Below are 17,109 nucleotides of genomic sequence, written 5' to 3' on the forward strand. Positions count from 1 at the left end.
TAAATTTCAGGAACTTGTAATCAGTTGAAGACAAAATAAGGAAAGAGCAGTCAAAAGTGACTCTGGCTTGAAATATTGAAGGAAATTTTCAGTTGTAGGCTTTAAAAATGACATGACTTGCTTTAGCACTGCATTAATAAATAAATACTATTTTTGGATAAATTTCCCTAGAAAATCAATAGCATAAGACTGAAATACATTTTCCATTGATTTTGGAATGAAATGCCATAATGTGTGTTTCTAAGTTTCACTTGGAAATCCAGGTCTGAATCAACCCTGTGCTCCTGATGTATTTCCTACTTCAGTTGTGCATGGTTTTTTTTAGTTCATTTTGTTGTCCTGCAGTGACTATTATTGGACAGTTTGGATTTTCCAGAGCATTTCTAGATTGGGAACTCTCAGGTAAATCCTGTACTTGCCTTCAATTCTTATAACTCCTTGCATTGCAGTAACTTCAGTTAATTTCTTTTCCCTCCCACTCCTAAGCATGCATTAAAATCTTGCATTGGAGCAAGTGGCACAAAAGTGAAGTATTATTTTAAAATGGCATTTTTTTCTTGAGCAATGTTTCAAAAGTCCAGTAATGAACTTTTATTTCCATATACATATTCAGTATTCTGCTTATTAGTCATAAGGAATTATCCTTGAAGTAATATTTGGCTTTTCCAAATAAGTAGGAATACTTGTATGCCATTGTGATCATTTTAGTTCATAATTGAATTCTATGCATTGAGTGTGACTCACAGAATTACTTCCTCTTTGTTATTCTTTAAAAGGTGGAAATAACAACTTGAATTGTTTGCTTATTTTCACATTTGATTCTCATGAAGCCATTGCTCTTCAGGGTGGTACCCTTATTCAATATGATGGAAAGCTGAGACTGCTGGAGATAGCTCAGGTACCAAAAGCGCATGTCGATGAGTTTAAATCTGTCACTAAGTTCAAGATCTTCAACACCAATAACTTGTGGATTTCTTTGGCTGCAATTGAAAGGCTACAAAAACAAAATGGCATTGACATGGAAATCATTTTAAACCCAAAGGTAATCTAATTTATAAATATCAGATGTTTTAAAACAAAAGCTTGCATTTGTTACAGATATTACTTACTAGACTTGTCTCAAAATGTATCAGACAAATTACTGTTTATAGTCACAGAATATTGTAGCCAATTTGTGTAGTACAGTATCCCAGAAACAACACTAAATACTTATCATTTTATTGTTCTGATTAATGTATTATCTTTGAAATAAATGATCATGATAGTATTTTAAATGTTTCTCCTTCCTTTTAGCTGTGCTATGATTATTAGATACTAGACCACAAGACATAGGAGCAGGATTACGCTATTTGGACCATCGTCTGTTCCACCATTCAATCATGGCTGATCCTTTTTTCCTCTTCTTAGGCTCAGTCCCCGGCCTTCTCCCCATAACCTTTGATGCCATGTCCAATTAAGAACCTATCAAACTCTTAAACAACCAATAACCTGGCCTCCACAGCTGCCTGTGGTAACACATTACACAAGTTCACCACCCTCTGGCTAAAGAAATGTCTCCACATCTGTTTTAAATGGACACCCCTCTATCCTGAGGCTGTGCCCTCTTGCCCTATACTCTCCCACCATGCGAAACATCCTTTCCACATCTACTTTGTCAAGGCCTTTTAACATTTGAAAGATTTCAATGAGATCATCCATCATCCTTCTAAATTCCAGCGAGTACAGACCCAGAGCTATCAGACATTCCACATATGATTACCCTTTCATTTCTGGAATCATCCTTGTGAACCTCCACTGCACCCCCTCTAATGCCAGCACATCTTTTCTGATATGAGGAGCCCAAAACTGTCCATAATACTCGAGGTGAGGTCTCACCAGTGCCTTATAAAGCCTCAGCATTACATCCCTGCTCTTGTATTCTAGACCCCTTGAAATGAATGCTAACATTGCATTTGCCGTCCTCACCACTGACTCAACCAGCACATTAACCGTTAGGGTGCTCTGCACAAGGACTCCCAAGTCCCTTTGCATTTCAGATTATCTCCTTGTTGAAAATACATTTATTTCTATTAACAAGGTGCATGACCATGCACTTGCCAATGTTGTATTTCACTTGCCACTTTCTTGCCCATCTCTTAATCTGTCCAAGTCCTGTTTCCTCCACCAGTCTTCGTATCATCTACAAACTTGGCAACAAAGCCAACTATTCCATCATCTAAATCATCGATATACAGCATAAAAGGAAGTGGTCCCAACACCAACCACTGAGGAACACCACTAGTCACAAGCAACAAACCAGGAAAGGATCCTTTTATTCCCACTTGCTGCCTCTTACCAATCAGCCAATGCTCTAACCATGCCAGTAACTTTCCTATAATTCCATGCGCACTTAACTTGGTAAGCAGCCTCATATGTGGCACCTTGTCAAAGGCCTTCTGAAAGTTCAAATATACAACATGCACTGCATCCCCTTTACCTATCCTACTTGTAATCTCCTCAGAGAATTCTAACAGGTTCATCAGGCAAGACTTTCCCTTAAGGAAACCATGCTGACTTTGTCTTATCTCGTCTCGTGTCATCAAGTATTCCGTAACCTCATCTTAACATTTGATCAACATCTTTCCAACCTTCCCAAGAGAGCACCTTCTCTCTTGTAATAGTAACTTCACTCACTTTTCTTCCCTCACGCTCTTCCAACACTGGCACATTGATGGTGTCTTTCACACAGTGAAGACTGATGCAAAAATACTCATTTAGTTCATTTGCCATCTCCTTGTCCTCCATTATTATTTCTTCAGCCTCGTTTTCTAGTGGTCCTTTTTTTTTTACATACTTCAAAAAGCTTTTACTTTTCATTTTGATATTATTTGCTAGCTTTCTTTCATATTTCATCTTTTCCCTCATAATGATCTTTATAGTTGCTGTCTGTAGGTTTTTAAAAGCTTCCCAATCCTGTTTCTGTTGATTTTTTTCTATGTTGTATGCCCTCTCATTTGCTTTTACATTAGCTTTGACTTGTCAGTGACAGTTGTACTATTTTGCCATTTGAGTATTTCTTCACTTTTGGAATACACCTGTCCTGCACATTTCTCATTTTTCCTAGAAACTGACATTTTTGCTGCTGTACTGTCATCCCCGCCAGCATCTTCTTCCAACTTACGTTGGCCAACTCTACTCATACTACTGTAGCTTCCTTTCAGTGAAATACAGCTACATAGATTTTACTTTCTCCCTGTCAAATTTCAAATTGAGCTCAATCACATTGTGATCACTGCCTCCTAAGGGTTCACTTATGTGGCTGGAGAGGGTCATGGATAACGATGTTTTCCACAAAATGCTACCCTTCACATCCCCTCCATATTATGAAATGAAAATCCGAACAATGTAATTAAAGTCTAGGTTTCTCTATCTGGCATATTATTTCAAAGTTAAGTATATATGAATGTCTTCCAGTTTACTAGTTTTTGGTTTAGAATATCCAGCATTTTTCAGTGTGTGTCTAGAAATTCATGTCAGTACATTTTAGAGTAATGTGTTTGAATAGGTTAGAATTGAATTGAATTGACTAGGTTGGTTGGTAACACACCGTTGCCTTGGTGTTGGAAAATTATACTTTGAAGTCCCATACTAGGATTTGCACTTCTGAGCTGATATTTAGTACAGTACTGAGCAATTGCTGCATTGTTAGAAATATCTTTTGATGAAATGCTTAATCGAGGTATGAGTAAATGATTTGTGAGAAAGCAGATCACTTCTGTCAGCATTGCAACCTGTACATTAATGATTAGGAACATTGGAAGGTAGAATAACTTCTATAACAAGTGGTGTATATGGGATCTAGCTGTATGCAAATGGAAATTTAACACCGAATACACTGAGAAGAATTGTTAGTTGTGAAGCACTTCAGGATGATAACACTGCATGAAATATGCATTGTGGCTGGTTTCATTCTTATATCACAATTTAAAAATTTGAATGTTAAATCTGAATCTAGATTAGATTGTGAGAGTAGAAATCACAAACATGAAGTTCACAGTCTGTGCATGAGAACTAGTGTGGGTTTTGTTTAATCTGTGTTTGCAGGAAAAAATTGGAACTAGCAGGATTTTCCTGATTATTTTTTGATAATGCATCTACTTAGAGGAGATGTGAAATGTGGGTGTCAGCATTAACTAATGTACTCATTGCTTTTAAGGAAATGTTTTTTAAATTTAAGTAAACACTTATTTTCTCAACAATGACTCGGGTGGCATTATTTTTAGTTATTCTGTATTGTCCAACTACATTTTGTTAGTTGGGGGAGGAATCTGTAGATCAAAACTTGAAATTATTTTCACCTCTTGCAACCCTTTGACACGTTGACCATATCGTCCTTCTGCCACGACTGTTCTGTTATCAACTGAAATGCAGCAGCCTACTCCTGATTTTTTTTTTCTTCTTACCTCCTGCAGCCAGAGAATCTCTAAAATATCCCCTTGAACACTCCTACACCATCGCTTCTGACAATCCCGAACACATTACTGAGCAAAGTCAGGTTCCAGGTGTACACTGAAAATAAACTTAACCTACTTTTCCCCACGGCCTCTCTCGTGCTGCTTGGTCAGTATTCAGTTCAGCATAACCTACGTTTCCTTCAGATGGACATCAGCAGAACCAAAGCCACTACCTTTGCTGTATCGCATCACACTTCCATCACTATCTTGGGAGAACTAGATTGTGATCTCAGCATTGTATCTGACCCCAAGCTGGGCATCAAATATTAATGGGTTATTAAATTTGCATAAGACAAAGTTTGGTTTGTGGATATTGTAGATTTCAGTGATGCAGAGCTGGGCTGAGAAGTGGCTGATGGAGTTTCAATCTGTAAATTTGTGAAATGATACACTTTGGAAGATTGAATTTGAAAGCAGTGTCAGAGATAATGAAAAAAATCTTAGCCATGTAGAAGAACAGAAGGATCTTGGGGTCCATGTCCACAAATCCCTCAAAGCAGTCGTGCACGTTGATAGGGCAGTGAAGGTATATAGTATGTTGGCTTTAATTAGTTAGGGGATTGAGTTCAATCTGCAAGTTAATATTGCAGCTCTATAAAACTCTGGTTAGACCACACTTGGAATATTGTGTTCACTTCATAGGAAGGATGTGAAGGTTTTAGGGATGGTGCAGAGGAGATTTACCAGGATGCTGCCTGGATTAGAATGCATGTCTTGCAAGGATAGGCTGAGTAAAGTAGGGCTTTTCTCTTTGGAGTAAAGGAGAATGACAGGTGGCTTAATATAAGTGTGTATGATGATAAGAGGGATTGATAATTTTTTTTTACACAGAATGGGTGTGTGGAACAGGTTAACATGGGTGGTGGTAGAGGCAGACACAAGGGCATTGAAGAGATTCTTAAGTATACACATGGTTGAAAGAAAAATGGAGGAGGGGTTAGATTGATTTTGGAATAGGTTAAAAGGTTGGCATGATATTATGGTCTGAAGGGCCTGTATTGTGTTAATACTATTGTTTTATATCCTGTCCATCACATATATATCCTTGTAATCAAAAATAGTACTACTGTGAAATCACTTGCCCCTGAACGACTTATCCATTGTTTTATCTCCAGAGCTGCTTATTTCAATACTTTTCTGGCCTTGTCCCTTTTGGCTCATGTTCTCACTCTCAGAAGGTTCCTTTGCTCCACACATGCTCTTGGAGCTACATTTGCCTCCACTTAAGCAAAATTTAAATTTCAGAGTTGTCAACTCGGTTTTCAAATCACTATCTTTGTGTCCTCCTGCACTAATACCACTATTCTTCCAGTTCTGGCCTCCTAGATAAACTTCATTCCCTTTGAAATATCATTGACAACCTTGCTTTCAGCCTGTCCAGGAGAATGCCATCTCTTTTCTGCTTACAAGCCCTTTTTTGGCCAGTCTTTTTAATTACCCATTTATATATTCTCTTCCTGCACCTTGACAGAGTTTTTAAATGTCTAGTTAGACCTTTAAGTCCTGTTGTCATTTGCTTTGATTTCACTATTTGCTATTTTTTCTAACAGATATTGGATGATGGTCTAAATGTGATTCAGCTTGAGACAGCTGTAGGTGCAGCCATTAAGTGCTTTGAAAATGCATTGGGTGTCAATGTGCCACGTAGTCGCTTCTTGCCTGTCAAGACCACATCTGATCTAATGTTGGTGATGTCCAACCTTTACAGTCTTAATGCTGGATCTTTGACAATGAGTGACAAAAGAGAGTTCCGAACTGTGCCTCTGGTTAAACTTGGGAGTTCCTTTACTAAGGTAATCAACTGAGGAGATGCCAGTAAAAGTATTGTTCATTTGTTAAACACTGAACTATCCATTCTTGAATGATTGTAAGCTATACTTTGTAGGCTTAATATTTTTCTTTCTCAAATTGAATGAAACGTGACCTGTTTTTTACCCAGAGAAGGAAGAAAAATAGAAAATAAATTGAAATATACTGTGCCATAATTGGATGGGTAAGTTAATAAAAAAAATACTTAATAGTTAAGTCATCAAATTTGGAGCCTGTTTGATATTCCAGGGATCTACCTCTACAGACTTGTTCATTCTGCAGCAAAAGCATGTCTCACTTCAGTGCCCTGCACCGAGGATGCATATTTTGTGATTTAATGAGTATTCTTGTCGATATGCCTCTCTATCAGAGGACTTTAGGTTCAGACCCAGGGAATAATTGTCAAACACAGTTTACTTCAAAATACATACTGTTCATTAGCAAGCTTGCATTGCTCAGTTGACAAAACAGAGTTTCTGCTCATAGAGCCTGGGAAAGTCCACTATCAAGTGAGCCCCAAGAATTGTTAAACATACGTTATTATATACATACTGAATGTTGCTTGGCATCTTGATAAAGGTACACAGAGCAGTTTTCTCATGCAACAAACACTCTTCTGTTCTTACATTATCCTCACAGTTAGCAGATTAGTTATCGTGCAACATTATTAGCCAAGCTGCAAATAAGTCAGTTACTTTTACTTCTGCATATAATTCCTCATTCTCATGTATAAAAATAAACATAACTGCAGAAATACCTGATGCAGTGCCTTGGGCATGAACCTGATTCAGTTTGCTATTAAGAAATGGGAACAAGTGCAGCAATGATCTTCAAATCAAAAGGGTATTTAGTGGCAAGTACGTCTTTCTTGTTAGTATCTAACATTGCTAACAGTTCCGACTTTTGAATTGATGAGGTTAGGAATTCAAGACACTCACACCAATTCATGATGACTTTTAAGATGTATACAGTCTAGTAAGAACCACAGTTGGAAAGTAGATATTCAAGAGCTCTAACTTAGAGAAGCAAGTTTAAAGAATGATGGTCAGGATAATAGCTTAGCAATTCAGCATTAGTACCAGTTTGATAGAAGCTAAGAAAAACAAGGGCAAGAAAACACTGTAGACCTACATTAGTGATATAGAGCACAAACTAAATCAAGAAATGTATAAACATGTTCATGAGGAATGGAGACAAAAGTAAGTTTAATCTGCATATTGAATGGAGAGACTGAATTAGTTGTAATGGCAAAGACAAATTCATGGAGTGCATCAGAATTGGTAATATAATCTCACTGTGAAGAACCAAGTTAGAAATGACTTTTTTAGTTTACACTTCTGTAAAAATAACTCAATTAACCTGCTGGTTGAGGATGTTTCCAAGAAAGAGCAGTGACTTTAAAAAATTATGTATGATTGGTACAATTTCAGGTCTGCCTGCAATGTGGATCTTTAATCTACAGTATTAGAAGGTATGATAGTAAATTAGCAAGGGAAAATATTACTGAATTATTACATGAAAATTAGTTGTAAACTATTCTTTATGGTAAAAAAAAGTGAAGTGGTCCATACATGGCTAACAAATAACAGTCAAAGGTAAAGGCTAAAAGTACAGCAGTGAAATCTAAGGATTGGGGAAAAATTTAGAATTTTTGGTATAAAAGAACTAGGAAATATATGGGAAAACAGAAATATGAAAATAATCTATCAGGCGTGTTTAAAAAGGAAAAGATTTAGCTTGTGTTCACTATTTTGTAGATAGATTGATAAGTAATAACAGAGAATGAAGAAATTGCAATAAATTAAATTATCTGTCTTCATAATAGATGTCAAAGAAAACCACCTGGTCATAGAGAACAGTAGAACTAGACAATGAGCTGAAAGAAATTAAGAAATTAGAGGGAAAAAATGAATGTAATGGGACTGAAAATCAAATTCAAACCTGATTATCTGTTTTGAAAGAATTGTCAGTGACAGTTATCTTTCAAAATTCCATAGATTCTCAAAGATGGAATCAAATCTACCAAGTGGTAGCTGGTCACTTAAACAATAGAATTAAATGTTGATATGGGATTATTAAGTAGCTTGTGCTTGACAAATAAGCTTTCTGATGTTACAGCATTGCTAAAACATGAATATCTAGCTGCAGACGGCCTCACATGATTGGTAATAATTAACTTCATCAGGAAAGAGTATAACCCCGGAATGCAGAGGCATTATCAAATTATATAGAACATGCTGGCTGCATTTCTCAGGTCTATCTTCATTTAACAGTGAGGAAGGAAAGTTAATATTGATACTTAAAAACCCAAGATTCTGTTTTGTTAGTGATGTCAAAATTTATGTTTCTCATCTAACAAAGCATTGTTTAAAGATGATAGCGGCTAAAGTAGTTGTGACCCAACTTCAGAGAAGATGAAACAGTATTTTATATCTAAAATTGAATTAATAGTAGGCTTGTTAGGTATAGAGTACAGCAAGTGGATATAACTAGCTTTTAAAACAGTGGCCAAATAGAGAAGTAAGTACTAAAATACTAAAGTTTAAATTGATGAGTTTATTTTTCCTTATTAGGTACAAGATTACTTGACCAGGTTGGAGAGTATACCAGATATAATTGAATTGGATCATCTTACTGTCTCAGGAGATGTTACTTTTGGGAAGCATGTTGTATTAAAGGTTAGTGAAAACCATGTTTAGTGTGCATAGTAAAGTGTTTGTTTTTTCCTAAATTGCCATTCTGTATGCCCAATTTTCACATGACTACTGACTGTATTTTTCAAAATGTTGCCTGTGTTCAAATGAAAACTGAACATTTAGCTACAGCCAAACTGAACCTTTTCCTTTGCCAACTTGACTATGAATGAGTTCATTTATGGTTCAAAAATATTTCAATTAAATTCTTGGAGGAAAAGATACAAGTTCTTGCCAAGTGTATCAGCATAAAACAGAGGTTTGTACACTTCTGGTATCAAGTCAGAATCTTGTCTAAGCTAATTAGTAAATCACACCTATTATTGAAAATGTTTTTTAATTTCAGATATAATTTTCAAGTTCATTTAGTAATCATGTAAAGATGTTTTTATATTGTGTCTTTTACAACCACAGACATAAAATGCTTGATAGTCTTTGAAGAAATTCATACTATTAATTCGTGTTTTTTTTAAACAAAAGGCAATGAAATAGTAAACAAATAATCAGTAGTATTAGCTGGAACACCAAGAGAGAACTCTTGCAATGTGACGAATACAACAGGATGTTTTAGATCCTCCCGAGGGTAAATGGACCTTAATTTATATCATGTAAATGTATTCTTTCTGCTCCATGCACAAATAAAAGTTATCAATTTCCCTGTTTCATAAGTATATTCTCACCATTTAATTCACATCTAACTGCTGTGTTGGTAGGCTAACTGGCTACTACAATTTATCCCTCTGTTGTTAATGATAGAAAATCAGAGGGGATTTGAAGGGTGTGTAAGAGCATAAATTGCAGGGGTACAATAAAAAGGAGAATGGGACTAAGGGGTTGCTCCCTTGGAACCAGCTTGCACTCAATGGTTAATGGCCTCATAGTTACAAGACATGCTCATATTTCCACTACATTAGTTCATTAAACTTCCATATCAGCAATTGGTATTCAGTAAATTGTTAAATGTTTGTTTTATGATGTAATTAAAATGCATTAAAAAAAAATATCACATGCCTCAGCCTGAACAGGAAATTATTTCTCTTTTTAGGGAACAGTCATCATTATTGCAAATCATGGAGACAGGATTGACATACCTCCAGGTGCCATATTGGAAAATAAGATTGTTTCAGGCAATTTGAGAATCTTGGATCATTAGAAAGATGACTCTGAACAGCTGAAATAAACTACTTAAATTGTTTTACGTGATTAGTCACACAGAAATGCCAATCAGAGTTATGTGTATCTGGTGAGTGTGTAATAGCTTTGAGTGTGAAAATGTTGTTCTTCTGGGCAGCTCTTTGCAAACTTGCTTGCCATTTTAAAACTGTACCTGTTACAGTCTTGTATTTTAAATTGTATAACAACAGCCTGGTAGTAATTGTATATAAGTATCAAAATGTGACCCTAATTTTCCCATTAAAACTAGCTTTAAAATAAAGGCCACTTACCATAGTGGAGCCAAATTGCAGTTTTCCATTCAGAGCTTGTATTTACGTTGTTAGTAAAATGTAATAAAGTGCACTTTGAAAATTGTTTATTGTTGTGTGCAGTTTTGTAGTAGTAAATAGATTTCTCTTCCTTACCTCCACACATCCTACCAGAGGAGCACCATTCTTCCCACATGCTTGAGCCAAAGAGGTGAAAGGGAGAAATTTAGAAAAGTTTGGGACATTTAGAAAGGTTTCAGATTACCACAGTGAAATTATAGTTGCTCTCAGTTCATACTGAAAGGAACTACTGCAAAATTGAAAGCTGCAATTAATGGAGAATCAAAATGTTCCTATAATAGTTATTAGAGATTTAATTTTAAAATAAAGTTTCACTGGTTGGAATGTAAAAACAGCCATGTTTTAGGGATTATTTCAGAGGAGGAAGAGGAGCATATATTCCACTTAAGCATGAATAAGCACTTATAAAGAAAAACACCTTATCCTCTGAACACAACTTCAAATGTCCCATCATTGAAAAGTTCCTACAATCAATGGACTCATTATCAAGGACTGTTCCTCTCATATTATCAATATTTATTGTTTCATAGTTTGTTGTCCTCTACACACTGGTAGAATGGCCTAGTTGAACAGACTTTCATTGTTTCTGTTGTAGTTACTACTGCTTAGATTTGTTGAGTATGCCCACAAGAAAATGAATCTCATGGTTGTATATGGTGACATATCTACTTTGATAATGCTGTTGCTGCAGTTTTGAACTTCTGCATTTTCTTATCTATTTAATAGAGGATAAATATAAACCAGAGCCCAAGTCTACAGCTGCTCAAGGCTTCATGCTTCTTGGCAGTAAAAGTATGAAATTAGTGTGTTAAAGCGATCTGTTTATATCAGCAGTGTTAGTTTATAAACAAGATAATTAATGGTTTTAAAAATAAACTTATCCATAGCTGAAAAATGAGCCAAGTTGCTTAATTGAATAGGAGGAAGTCCACCTGTAAAGGTAAATGCACAGAGATTACACCAGATATTTAAGCAGACTTGGAATTATGTTACTAGCTCTTGGGGTGGATTGCAAAGAACTGTTAATATTTGGGTGGAAAGCAACCTTTAGCTGATTAAGTGCTGTTCAAACAATTCTCCAATTAGATCACCAGAAGTCTGAAACACCAAAAAATATAAACTGTAAATAATAAACAATCTTACTTTTATTTTTACATTTTATTTCAATTAAAAACAAGGATTGGAGAGAGATTACTATTAGATATTATCAATCCTCAGCAAGCTCAGTTTTAAATTAATTATAATAGCAGCACAGAAGGGAGACAAGTTGGTGTTCAGTGCCACCAGTGTGGAATTAGGCACAATAAATATGGACTTCACTCCTGGCAGCACAAACTAATTTTTTGCACTGCATGATAAATAAACTTAGGCACTTGACTGTATTGTGGATGGCCACCATTAATTCTGTTTACAGATGGCACGAAGTTCCACAAAATGATGAAAAATAATTTCAAATTTATCACCACTTCATTTACAAGTACAGATTGAAAATAAACTAATCAGCTAATGTTTTCCTTGAAATCCAGTGAGGCATTTTAAGCACCAAAGAACTTCCCTAAACATCTATTTCAGAAATGAAAACTGGAATCTGCCAAATGCAAAACAAGCAAGTTGTTAAGCTGCTGCATCTAAAAAAAGGAAACTCATTACAAATATATTGTTGCTGTCTTCTATTGTTTACCAAAGGTGCACTGAGGATATACAACTGAAAATAACCCCAAAACACTTGAAATTTTTAAAGCTTTGCTTGAACAACAACTGGGCTATGGGAAAACTGTACATCTTATATGCAACCACCACTCCGAAAGATTATTTAAAATTCATTATAGAAAGGTCTGTAAAAAAATAAAGTTCCTAGATTATTAATAGTCTCCCACCCCATGGATAAACAAAACCATTTTTGAATTATTAATGTAACATGAATTTACAACTGTTTAAAAGCTATAAACTGTATCATCATTAACATTTTTGTTTAAAATAGTGTTATGATTGCACAAATTTTAACATACAAATAATCAGATGCAAAGCATCATTTAGTGCTACATAGTCTTCCAGGAAAGCCAGAGCTCACATACAGTACTGCTTTTGGTCCACAGACATTAGAACCTACTTTGAAAATGAAGGACCTACTTTAAAAAATGAAGAACACTCAGCTGAGCAGCTGCCCACAGAAGAACACTTTCTGCAAATCACGCCCCAATTTGGTCTGAGAGGTGCTTCTCCAGTGGAGAACAGTCATTTGATTATTGGGACAGTGAAGGTTGAGGATCATCAAAATAAAATCGCAGCATGCAAAGAGGTGTTCTTCAGAATGTCACCTTTTCTGCTCCCATATTTCTGTCACGTTAATGTCCAAACTCTCAAGGCCTTTTAGTGCTTGAATGTTTCCAGTGTAGAAAGCTAGATCTGATGTAACAAGCCTGCAGATAAAATAGATTGTCCAATTAGTCTCAGCCATAATTTCTCCACGTACAAGTATGCATGATTTGATGCAGCCACGGCAAATTCCTCTCATCTTTCTACGCCACTCAGCCATTTTTTAAATAAAAAAATCAATGTAACATAATGTCTTGCTCATTGGCTGTAAAGCTGCAATGACCACAAAGATGGACAACAAACTTATATTTACCATTTCATTCTGTGGCTAGCATAGTTCAACAAACAACTGTAGTAGTTTTACACAAGTATTCAATATTCAATTGTTAAACCCACTAAGAAAGAGCAGAGGCTGGTGCAAGAGTAACCACTCACTTGAGATGGTATTTTTGATGCCATTTTACACGCAATTCAAATAACTAAATTGAAGAATTCTAAATGCGTAATACTACAACTGTTGTATTTTTCAGGTGAAAATAAAATGTGCTGTAAATTGCTCTGATTCAAAATAATAATCACTACAATTACACCAATTGCAGTCAAATAAATTCAAAAGCAGCTCTAAAATTTTTTTTTCATACAGCCATGACACCAATAAGGATGCTTTAGAAACCTTTTTTATTATTTTAAAACAAATTACTGAAAATCTTACAAAGGTATCCTGACATAAAAATATAAAAACATTTGTCAGAAAACTCAGTATTTTAAAATGTTACCCACAGGTATATTCAGCAGTATTAATCAAATCAGATTTAATCACTATTCTTAAAGATCAAAAATTTCTAAATGTTGCTGGATTGCGCTGATTCATGGCAGATCTTACATTCAGCAATATGCAAATACATTCAAGAGGAAACATTAATCAATAAAAATGTACAAACCCATGTAAAGGTCCACCATCATTCACCACATTTAAGCGGTTAAGTTGCCTCTTCAAATGAACTTTAAAACTTGAATTGATTTTCAAGAACAACATCTAAAAGTTCAGAGAGAAATGCATTCACATTATGATGTTAATTTGTGCTCTTGTCCCTTTTCCTACTTTGCCACCACCTACCCTCATGCACATCTCCCTTCCACAAATACAACATTAAGTTTCCAGAGAATCTGTACAATGGGACCTGATCACAAACTCTCACAGTAATATTTTGGTACATTTCCAACTGACCTTTTGAGCTTAGAAGAATGGAGCGTGAGGAGAATCTCATTAAAACCTATGGAATTGTGAAAGGCCCAGATAATGTGGATGTGGGGAGGTGGTTCCTATATGGGGGAGTGTAGGACCAGATGGCACAACCTCAGAACAGACAGAATTCCCTTTAGAACAAAGATGATGAGGAACTTCTTTAGCGAAGGATGGTAAATCTGTGGAATTCACTTCCACAGCTATGGAGTCCAAGTCATTGGGTATATTTAAAGCAGAGATTGATAGGCTCTACGGTGCCAAAGTTATGGGGGAAAGGCAGGAGAACAGGGCTGAGGGGGATAATAAATGGACAATATTGAATGGCGGAGCAGACTCAATGGGCCAAATAGCCTACTACTGCCCCTATTTCTAAACACAAATTCTTTAATAAACATATTAATGCTTGTAATGAATGGCCAGGGAGAGGCAATATCAGAAACTATAAGAGGATTCTGTAATTATTTGGTAGTAAAATTAACTTAAAACAATTACTAATACATCTGGGGTGCATTATTTGAACGTATTAATTTCTTGGTGCCTTACCATTTCTACATGGTTATTGTACAACTTGATAAGAATGGTGGTCTGATTCATAAGTTTACATATGACAAAAGAACTGGTGGTGTGGATAAGCAAAAATCCACACATTTTATTTTATATGTCATGTAAAAGCAAAAAAATTACAATTGAAAATAAAAATGTTGGAAACATTATGCAAGTCAGGAGAAGCAGAAAAGAGTTCCATGTCAAAGACCCTTCGTCAGAACAGGGAAAATTGAAAAAAAACATTCATTTTAAGTTGCTGGGAGGGATGAATAACAGAAGTAATCTGAAAGCCTACATGATCTCTGTGCCTGTGTCCTGCACTTGGGTCCGCACTAGCCGCTCATTGCAACACATCCAGGCCATACTCTCTTCTTGCTGCTGCCATCAGGAAGCAGGTACAGAAGCTTTCGGACTCACACCACCAGGTTCAAAAAGCTCTTTGTAACTACCTCTTCAGGTTTAACTGCTGAGGTACTGCGGGTAATAACTTGTAGTGGAATTTACTTTGTATTAATTATTTCTCATTTACATGATGCTGCCTCTGTACAACTTCACAAATCATTTTTAGACTTACAAGGAAAAAAGTTTGGACGTTGGAAGAGGATTCAAAGAAAACTTACAAAAGGTAAGTGGACATATATGTGAAAAAGCATTTTAACAGAGTATGGGGAACAGCTAGAAAGTGGGATGAGCTGGATGACTCTTTTAAGAGGCAATATATATGCAACAGCCTGAATGTTCAGCTCTGTCGTGCAGACTCCAAAATTCTGATCAGAGATCATCAAGCTGCTGCTTGTAATGCTAATTAGTCAATCTTTATATCGGTGGAAATACAGACCATGAAACAATCCCTTCTTTAGATATATTTTTAAAATAATAAATCACAGAGCATAGACACAGCCAACAAAAAAAAACCAGCATCTATAGTCTACCCCAAAATGAGGTGCCAATTAAAAGTCCAACCACACTGGGGGACCTGGACTCAGGTGTAGGCCAGACCAGGTAAGATAATCAAATACTCTTTCTGATGGCCATGTCACTAAATAATGAACACAGGATGATACAGAGTTGACGGACAAAACTTTTACCCAGATTAGAAATAAACATCAGAAGACATGCTTCTAAGGTCCAGCAGGAAGTGTTTTTTTTTAAAAACACACAGGGGTAGACACCTGGAACAGGTTATGAAGAGTAGTAGAGGAAGCAGAGGGAATTTAAGAGGCGTTTGGATGAACATGAGTATAAAGGAAATGGAGAGATATGGATGATACACAGGATGAGGACATTTAGTTCAAGTCGGGTTCAGGACCAGCACATCATGATGAGCCAAATGACCTATCCAGTGCAGTACTGTTGTTATGTTCTAACATTGTATTTCCAGTTAATACTATCCAATATTAATACAAAAGCACATTACTCAATTTGTTACGGATGCATAGATTTAAAAAAAATATGACCTACCTGTGTTTGTTCTGGAGGTAAGAGGTCATATATAGCTTCATGCATTTTAGATGTTTGCTTACAGATGTTTCGGAAACAAGTAGAGGGTACTGGTGCTTTCACTTCATACTGGAAACAAGGTAAAAGCAGAAATGCTCACACGAGGAAATCTGCAGATGCTGGAAAGTCAAGCAACACACACAAAATGCTGGTGGAACACAGCAGGCCAGGCAGCATCTATAGGGAGAAGCACTGTCGACGTTTCAGGCCGAGACCCTTCGTCAGGACTAACTGAAAGGAAAGATAGTAAGAGATTTGAAAGTAGGAGAGGGAGGGGAAAATGCAAAATGATAGGAGAAGACCGGAGGGGGTGGGATGGAGCTGAGAGCTGGAAAGGTGATTGGCGAAAGGGATACAGAGCTGGAGAAGGGAAAGAATCATGGGACGGGAGGCCTAGGGAGAAAGAAAGGGGGAGGGGAGCACCAGAGGGAGATGGAGAACAGGCATGGTGATGGGCACTGAGAGAGGGAAAAAAAAAGGAGGGGAAAAAAAAACTAAATATATCAGGGTTGGGTTAAGTATTTATTTTTTTACCCTTCTTTTTTTTCTCTCTTTCTGCCCATCACTCTGGCTGTTCTCCATCTCCCTCTGGTGCTCTCCTCCCCCTTTCTTTCTCCTTAGGCCTCCCGTCCCATGATTCTTTCCCTTCTCCAGCTCTGTATCCCTTTTGCCAATCACCTTTCCAGCTCTCAGCTCCATCCCACCCCCTCCAGTCTTCTCCTACCATTTTGCATTTTCCCCTCTCGCTCCTACTTTCAAATCTCTTACTATTTTCTTTCAGTTAGTCCTGACGAAGGGCCATGGCCCGAAATGTCGACAGTGCTTCTCCCTATAGATGCTGCCTGGCCTGCTGCATTCTACCAGCATTTTGTGTGTGTAGCATAAATGCTTACTAGTTTAACAGTAACTCACTATTTCTCAACATAGTATGTCCTTGTAGTCAATGAATTAAGGTAGCTGCATTTTAAAGGCTGGGATCTGAAGGACCTAGAATCAAATGA

The 17,109-nt window shown here is 36.5% G+C and overlaps 2 protein-coding genes across 5 annotated transcripts in view; one reads left to right on the forward strand and one right to left on the reverse strand.

Moving 5' to 3' along the window:
- Nucleotides 1-10,525, forward strand: part of ugp2b (UDP-glucose pyrophosphorylase 2b) — an 87,284-nt gene extending 76,759 nt beyond the window's left edge. For both annotated transcript variants that reach the window (XM_059986137.1, XM_059986136.1), the window contains exons 7-10: nt 845-1,042; nt 6,044-6,286; nt 8,876-8,980; nt 10,041-10,525. In XM_059986137.1, coding sequence (XP_059842120.1) covers nt 845-1,042; nt 6,044-6,286; nt 8,876-8,980; nt 10,041-10,148 — 654 coding nt within the window. In that variant the 3' untranslated portion in view covers nt 10,149-10,525. The remainder of the gene's footprint in view (nt 1-844; nt 1,043-6,043; nt 6,287-8,875; nt 8,981-10,040) is intronic.
- Nucleotides 10,526-11,627: 1,102 nt separating this feature from the next.
- vps54 (VPS54 subunit of GARP complex) overlaps nt 11,628-17,109 on the reverse strand; it is a 113,829-nt gene continuing 108,347 nt past the window's right edge. For all 3 annotated transcript variants that reach the window (XM_059986130.1, XM_059986128.1, XM_059986129.1), the window contains exons 21-23: nt 16,070-16,177; nt 13,758-13,852; nt 11,628-12,920 (exon numbers count right to left, since the gene is read on the reverse strand). In XM_059986130.1, the coding sequence (XP_059842113.1) occupies nt 12,815-12,920; nt 13,758-13,852; nt 16,070-16,177 (309 nt within the window). In that variant the 3' untranslated portion in view covers nt 11,628-12,814. The remainder of the gene's footprint in view (nt 12,921-13,757; nt 13,853-16,069; nt 16,178-17,109) is intronic.

Source organism: Hypanus sabinus, chromosome 12 (assembly GCF_030144855.1).
Source record: "Hypanus sabinus isolate sHypSab1 chromosome 12, sHypSab1.hap1, whole genome shotgun sequence".
NCBI classification, from domain to species: domain Eukaryota; kingdom Metazoa; phylum Chordata; class Chondrichthyes; order Myliobatiformes; family Dasyatidae; genus Hypanus; species Hypanus sabinus.